At 35.0% G+C, this 7,511-nt stretch overlaps 1 protein-coding gene across 2 annotated transcripts; it reads left to right on the top strand.

The window, feature by feature from the left end:
• Window positions 1-2,752: 2,752 nt before the first annotated feature.
• On the top strand, window positions 2,753-6,695 carry LOC18035480 (ethylene-responsive transcription factor RAP2-7). 2 transcript variants are annotated; one of them, XM_006424615.2, is made up of 10 exons: window positions 2,753-3,783; window positions 3,993-4,018; window positions 4,132-4,162; window positions 4,287-4,374; window positions 4,455-4,600; window positions 4,828-4,872; window positions 4,987-5,090; window positions 5,191-5,318; window positions 5,624-5,737; window positions 6,095-6,695. In XM_006424615.2, the coding sequence occupies exons 1-10, from the start codon at window positions 3,242-3,244 to the stop codon at window positions 6,374-6,376; spliced, it is 1,506 nt and encodes a 501-aa protein (XP_006424678.1). In that variant the 5' UTR covers window positions 2,753-3,241; the 3' UTR covers window positions 6,377-6,695. The 2 variants fall into 2 exon arrangements, with proteins under 2 accessions (XP_006424678.1, XP_024034630.1); XM_024178862.1 differs by lacking the exon at window positions 4,828-4,872.
• The last annotated feature ends 816 nt before the right edge of the window (window positions 6,696-7,511 follow it).

The following is a 7,511-nucleotide window of genomic DNA, read 5'->3' as shown; positions in this document are numbered from 1 at the left end:
TTTTGTATCGATTTAAAGTGTAAAATGATATACGTAAAAGATCTTGTTATTAACTGAAGTGAATTTAATGAAACCCTTAATTAAAAATTTCAGTAAATCTTACTTGTCCCTACTCAATGTGTATAAAATTATTTGAACCCATACCATTAAACAATCTCGAAGACCGTTCTGTGAAATTAACCAACTGCCTAGGTACTCAGAATTAATTGTCATTAAATACTGTCTATTTTTATTTAGTTGTAGATTTAAATACCGCATTTTTTTAAATTGCATTGTTGAAAAATAATACATAATTTTTAAATTTTTACTCGTTTTTTTTTCTAAATTTATTTGCAGGAGATTTACAAGCTTGCCTTGGGAATAAAAAATTTGTATGGGGCTACCGGCTAGGTCAGATAAGCTATTTCAGATGATTTTTTTTTATATCCCAGAATTTGAAAAAAGAACCCCAGCCGTGGGATTAAAGACCACTGTATTATCTAGTGCGTGAGGTGAGGGTCAAAAGGTTCAGGCGGCCGCCAAACTGGCTTAGGCGACTTGCTGACAAGTTACAAACCCAGTGGTCCGTTTACTGATGGACGAGGAATCAAGTTCTTCTCCACGTGTCGACATCTAAACGGACTGATACGACTGAGCTTGGGCAGCCTGGTGAACACGAGAACTTACCCTGGCTGGATATATGCAGATGTGTATCACGTTGGATCGGAAATGCTTTTTGACAAAAAACAGTAGGTTATATAAAATAAATTTTATGCGAAATTGACAATTGACGGTTCAAATTATTATGCCTAGACTAGGCGGCAAAATAGCAAATTATGATACGTCGGGAAAGTTGAAATAGTGGTTATGTTTTCAATTGAATTGTGACGAAAAGTCTAAAGTCAAACTAACGATTATCTTTCGCTGTAGCTGTATGTTTGAGGATGAGGCAGCATGCGTAGAGCTTTTCAATTTTTGGAAAAAAAAATAAAAAATTTGATAACCAAACAAATAGAAAAAAAAAAAAAAAAGCTATTATTGATAATCAAACAAGTACAAGAAACCATATCATCAAACTCTCATGCTTTTCGTTGAAAACTTAAACTACAAACATATATTAATTTGTTTAAAAAATAGCCAAGCACAAATTCTTTTTAAACCGTATTTTAGAAAATAGAGAATACATGTTGTTTATTTTATACATATACCTTCTAAAAATATTATATAAATGTAAACTAGAATTTTCTTATATCAACTTTGGGACTTTTTATAGTATATCAAAAGAAATTAACAACTAAACCAACTAGTAACTACCAACTATTGTTAAGTATCTAAAGTTTACCGACCCAGTGACTAATGCATGCATTATTTTTTTAATCCAAAAATTCTCAATAATTTTTTAAGTCTCCACATGATATCATCAAAATTATATCAAAACTCATTTGATAGACGTTCATTCGAAATATGGTAAAAAAATATAGCTTAAAAAAGAGGCGTACTCTAAAAAAGAAGAGAGATTGTTATAATACAAAAATTCTTTTTTTTGCCCTTTTTTTAAGATTATGGTACAAGTCTCCGCATGATATGATCAAAATTCTATTAAAACCCATTTGATGTAAGTTCATTTAATGTCTAATCGAAAGATGTACGCTGAAAACGGTAATGTACTCTTAAAAAAGAAGAGAGAGATTGTTAATACTTCTACAACAATCGACCTCAATGAAACATAAAAAAAAAAAAAAAAAAAAAAATTAATAATAATAATAATAATGGTTGTTATCCACTTGGTTTTTTCACCTTTACTACTCTTAAAAAGAATAAAATATAAGATAATTGTCCGTCAAATCAATCAATAATTTAATCTTTAATCACATCAACCAAAACTAAATATCATGGGCCACACATCTTGAGAAAAAACTCGGTGTCCTATCTAGTTCCGGACAGCAACAGTATAACAAATTATTTCCCCTTCTGGAAATTATCCAATGTCCATTCAAATTCATACGCGTATAATACTTACACATTTCCTTACACGTGTACGTACATTTTATACTGTATAGGTTAGGTAGTTACGTAGACAGTAGTTTCCCTCTACGAGGCTCACTATATATATATATATATATATATATATATATTTACTGCTTTGTCACACGTCACTTTATTTTTAAAATTTTTTGATAATTAATTTTTCATTTAATCTTTAAGTTGTTATTATCCTATCACCAAATCGTAAAAATTAATAAAACTTTCAACAGAAACTTTAATAAAAATATATTTTACCTAAATTGTATACGTGAATTTAACCATCTAAATTAAAAAAAAATAAAAATTAATACTTTTATCAATTGATTAACTTATATATATAAGATATTTAGTTGATACAATTGTAAATATTATATCTTGTAAAATTCTTAAAATATTGATTATATAAAAAATTTTAAAATATTCTTACAACGTCAATAACGTGATAATTAAGCTAATAGGTTTGATGAAAAAATAATTAAAATATTAAAACATTAAATGGGAAGAAATAATTGAGAGAAAATTTTAATAATAAAGTGACACAACAAAAAAAATTGGACGGAAAATGATAATATTACCTAAAAAATACACTATACTCGACTAATAATTAAAAGGGAAAGAAACAAATATCTCGCCGGGAAAAAAATTATAAAAAAATACCGGCGACTGACAAAACCGGTAGCCAAACAAACAGAAAATGAGAGAGAAAAATGTTTATATATTCCGTCTCCTCTAAAAATGGGTCTGAAGTGTTCCCTCACACGTCTCATCGCCTTCCTTTCGTCCTCTGCCCCTCCTCTCTCTCTCACTAAAAACAATTTCTCTCTCTAAGACTATGGACTCATATAGTCGGCGATGTTTTCGCTCGGATTAATTGGGCCAATGTAAAAGCTCACACAACTCACAGTAACCTCTCACTCTCCCTGCTTAGACGTCGTCGTTTTTTAGCTCAATTTTTGCTTGTCAAGTTTACCGGAGACTTCATACGGAAATTGTGTAAAAAGCAAACGCAAGAGCGGGCTCGTGATTTTGTTTTTCTTTCTTAATTTCCCGTCCTTTTAACTCTTCATTTTCTCAAAAACTCTCAGCTCTGTCCGGTTTTTTGTATACATATATAGATATAAGCTGTTTTGATTTTTTTCTTCTTTTATAATAATATCTGATCCGATTGATCTCAGCCGTCGGAATTGGTTTATACTTTGAAGCTTAAGAAGTCTAAAGTTAAGCTAAAATAAAAGCTATGTTGGATCTCAATCTAAATGTGATGTCGATCGAGTCGACTCAGCAGAACTCGGATGAGGAGCGAGTCGGCTCGGTCGTATTGGTGGAGAAATCCCCGGAAGGTTCGTCGGGGACGTCGAATTCGTCAGTGGTCAATGCAGACGCCAGCAGCAATGTTGGCGACGACGAGTCGTGCTCCACACGCGCCGTAGCCGGGGACAACAGTGTGTTCACTTTTAATTTCGACATACTGAAGGTCGGTGGTGACAGCGGCAACGTTAGGAACGAGAACGTGGAACAAAACAACGCCGTTTCGAGGAAGGAGTTTGCGTTTTTTCCTGCGAGTGGTGGAGGAGAGAATGGAGGAGGCCAGTCTTCTGGAAGCTGGATCGATCTTTCATTTGATAAACAGCAGCAACAAGAAGGCGGGGGAGAGGTGCGGGTGACGCAACAATCGTCACCGGTGGTGAAGAAGAGCAGGAGAGGGCCCAGGTCAAGGAGCTCTCAGTATAGAGGGGTCACGTTCTATAGGAGGACTGGCCGATGGGAATCGCATATCTGGTAGATTATTATTTGCCTTCTTTTATTTTTTATTTTATTTTACTTACTTTCAAATTTTCTATGGATTGGCTTGGTTGAGCTTACTTGGCGTTTTATTTAGTCAATTAGAAGTCGAATTCTCATTTTAAATTGGATGTGCTTGGGCTGATGTTCTGTTCAAGTATTTGTGTATTAATTTTTTTCTTTTTTCTTTTTTTTTTCCGGTGCAGGGATTGTGGGAAACAAGTCTATCTTGGTATGGTTGTCACCATATAAATGTTTGATTCCTTATTTCGCAATTAGGAATTTTCTTTTATTTTCCGGTTATTTTTGGCAAATATTAATGCCTTTGCTGTTGGGTATATTTAGGTGGATTTGACACTGCTCATGCTGCGGCTAGGTATCACTTCTTATTTTGATAGAAACTTGTTGTCACATACATTATTATTATCATTTTGTATTTTTTTAAGTTCATAAATTTAGATGATTTATAATAATTGAAATTTAATTGTGATTACATTCAGGGCCTATGATCGTGCAGCTATTAAGTTCAGGGGTGTTGATGCCGACATCAATTTCAATTTGGCTGATTACGAGGACGATATGAAACAGGTTGGATAAAATCCTTTTTAAGTATAACTCTGTTTGCATTGTCGGTAATTATAGTGGCTTCTTTTTAACTAATGGGGCAGATGAAGAATTTGACCAAGGAAGAATTTGTGCACATACTCCGTCGCCAGAGCACTGGTTTCTCAAGGGGAAGCTCAAAATATAGAGGGGTGACACTACACAAATGCGGCCGTTGGGAAGCACGTATGGGGCAATTCCTCGGCAAAAAGTGAGGAAACTCTTCATGGAATTTTTAACTTATATTTATATAAAGCTTGAATGGATATCTAGGATGTTCGATATTATGCTTGAAAATAGATATACGAAGTTTAAGTGCCTGTTAGTGTGAATTGAAACTGGCTCAAAGGGCAAACAAATCTAGATATGCCTATTTGAAAGAAGAAACAATTGGCAATGGTGTTTTTTCATTGTGGAGATTACGATGCTTTAATGCAGGTATATTTATCTTGGGCTATTCGACAGCGAAGTAGAAGCTGCAAGGTCCTAATGATCATGAATTACACTCTACCTGATACTGAATTTATTACCCTGAATTCTCAACCTCAATACGGTTCCAACCAACACATATCTACCTTTTGGTTTTCTGCAAATCAGGGCTTATGACAAGGCAGCTATGAAATGCAATGGCAGGGAGGCAGTCACCAACTTTGAGCCAAGCACATATGAAGGGGAGATGATTACTGAGGGCAGTAATGAAGGTACTATAAGATCAGATGGTCTATATTGTACATCACTTTTGTCTTCTGTAGAACTTCTTGGAACCTCGTTAAATTGGTTTTTGATTTATTCTCTATGCAGGTGGTGATCATAATCTTGATTTGAACTTGGGGATATCTTCATCGTTTGGCAGTGGTCCCAAGGCAAATGAAGGGCATTCCCAGTTTCTTTCTGGCCCTTATGGTGCCCATGGTGGAAGGACTTCAAGGGTAACTTTTGAACTAAAATAATCTGATCTTTGGATTTCAGTGTACATGGTTACTTACTGCGAGTCCTCAACCTTAGGAAAATTCTTGTGAACCTGAAATCAGTTACAGTCTATCTGGGAGCAATTGGACTGAAAATTAAATCTTGTTGACACTCTTATCTTCAAATTTGGGCTTTTTGACTTTTATCTCATAATCAAGCTCTAAAATATCATCTGATCTATACGACGGAAGAGCATGAAACATGTTTTGTGTATTTTAGCTTCAAATTATCTCAAGATCATGTTCTTTCTGATCCGCTTTTGTAGACCGAGAACTCTACTACTGCAGCTGTGGGGGATTCAGCTTCCAAAGGACTTATGAGGACGTCAGAGCATCCAATTTTCTGGAATGGTGCATATCCTGGTCTTCTTACTACTGAGGTATACCTCATTGCTTTTTCTTTTGAGTTTGAACTCTAGAATTTGTTATTCGCTAAACTTGATTTGAATTGTCATAATGGCATTGGATATAAACTTATAAAATTTTGTGGGGTTCAATAATGTTAATACTGCATGACATTCTATGTGCCGAATGAGATATTGGTTGTCCCTTACCAAAAGTCATGGAAGGGCAAGTGATGTTTGAATGAACATTGCATGTTTGGTTAAAGTACTTCAAATTGGGAAAGAGAAGGCATAAGTGTCTCTTTAATGCATTGAATCAACATCCAGGCAAGCTTGCCTACAGAACCTGAGTCATTGAGTGCAACGTTGTTTTCTTTTTTTACTTTTTGGCAGGAAAAAGCAACAGAGAAGAGAATCGAATTGGGTCCTCCACAAGGCCTTCCTAACTGGGCATGGCAAATGCATGGCCAGGTCAGTGGTACCCCAGCGTCACTGTTATCTAGTGCAGCATCATCAGGATTCCCATTTTCGGCTGCCCCTCCCTCCGCTGCCGTTCTCTCATCAAAACCTCTCAATCCGTCAGACGTCAATCTCTGTTTCACTTCAACTAATACTACTGCCCCCAACACCTCTCAGTTTTATTATCAGATGAAACTGCCGCAGGCACCACCATAGCCTATTTTCATCCCGCGATGTTGAGTGTCTATAGGCAACAATAACAGCAGTGGTCTTCAAATTCGTTGTATGATTCAAATAGTGATTCATATACACCAAAGACTTGTTTTCTGACTCATTTGCTAAACAATCAATATAACTCTGGTTTGATGTATCAGTGTTCAGAAAATGCTAATCCCATTTTGAAGTGTTTCTAGTACTAAAGCGTGTTTCAAGTCCCCGGTATGTAGCGTGTCGTTCATGGAAATCAACTGAACTATTTTGTGCAGTTGGTTGATAAAACCATCTATTATGAAGTAATGGTTCGCTTGATTCTTAATTAAGTTGTGATGAACCACTAATTGTTTGAAGCCGTTAACTTACTCTTTGATATTTATGCAATTCCTCGTGACACGAAAAATATCTTGCCCGCACAAGTATTGTATGTAATGGTGTGAGGTTGTACAAATTAAACTATAAATGTACGCCTTAGGATAGTTTATGAGGATGAAGTTGAAAAATGAAAATTGGCCAGACATACGGAACATTGTTTTTTTTTTTTTTCTACATAACAACACACACATATGTATGTGTATATATATATATATTAGTTTTCTAGTTAAGGATCTTAAGTTGTGAGAAAAGTTTTAGAAAATATTAAACCGCATGATTTTAAAAACTTAAAATTTAGAACGCTTAAAATTTATGCAATTTTCCGGACGTTCTCGCACTTTAAAATTCTGAATTAGAACATTTCTACACACATATACATATACATACATTCTGTGGAAGAAGGCATAAGGGTGTTATTTTCTGTTGCTTTCAAGTGAGAGTGCAATCTAGTGAAGAAGATAATTAAGAAAAAGAAGTAGGTTGCCTCTTCAAAATCTTGTTAAGCCAATTAAAATTTCCTTTACAGTTGATTATTATTATGATGATGATGATGATGTTTATGTGAAACACATTACGCTTACGGGTTCGTTCAAAGGGAACATCATGCTAGTCTTTGGTAGAAGGGTCCCTCTATCTTACATGCATGTAAGACACACTCCTCTCACATGAATAGTGTGTGGGTCCCATACATACACTATTCATGTGAGGGGAATGTATCTTACATGCATGTAAGATAGAGATTGCCTTGGTAGAATATTAGAAG

The sequence above is a fragment of the Citrus clementina genome, unplaced genomic scaffold, assembly GCF_000493195.1.
Source record: "Citrus clementina cultivar Clemenules unplaced genomic scaffold, Citrus_clementina_v1.0 scaffold_8, whole genome shotgun sequence".
Lineage (NCBI taxonomy): Eukaryota > Viridiplantae > Streptophyta > Magnoliopsida > Sapindales > Rutaceae > Citrus > Citrus x clementina.
Note: the sequence above shows the minus strand (reverse complement) of the source record. Positions and strands in the feature narration are given on the sequence as shown.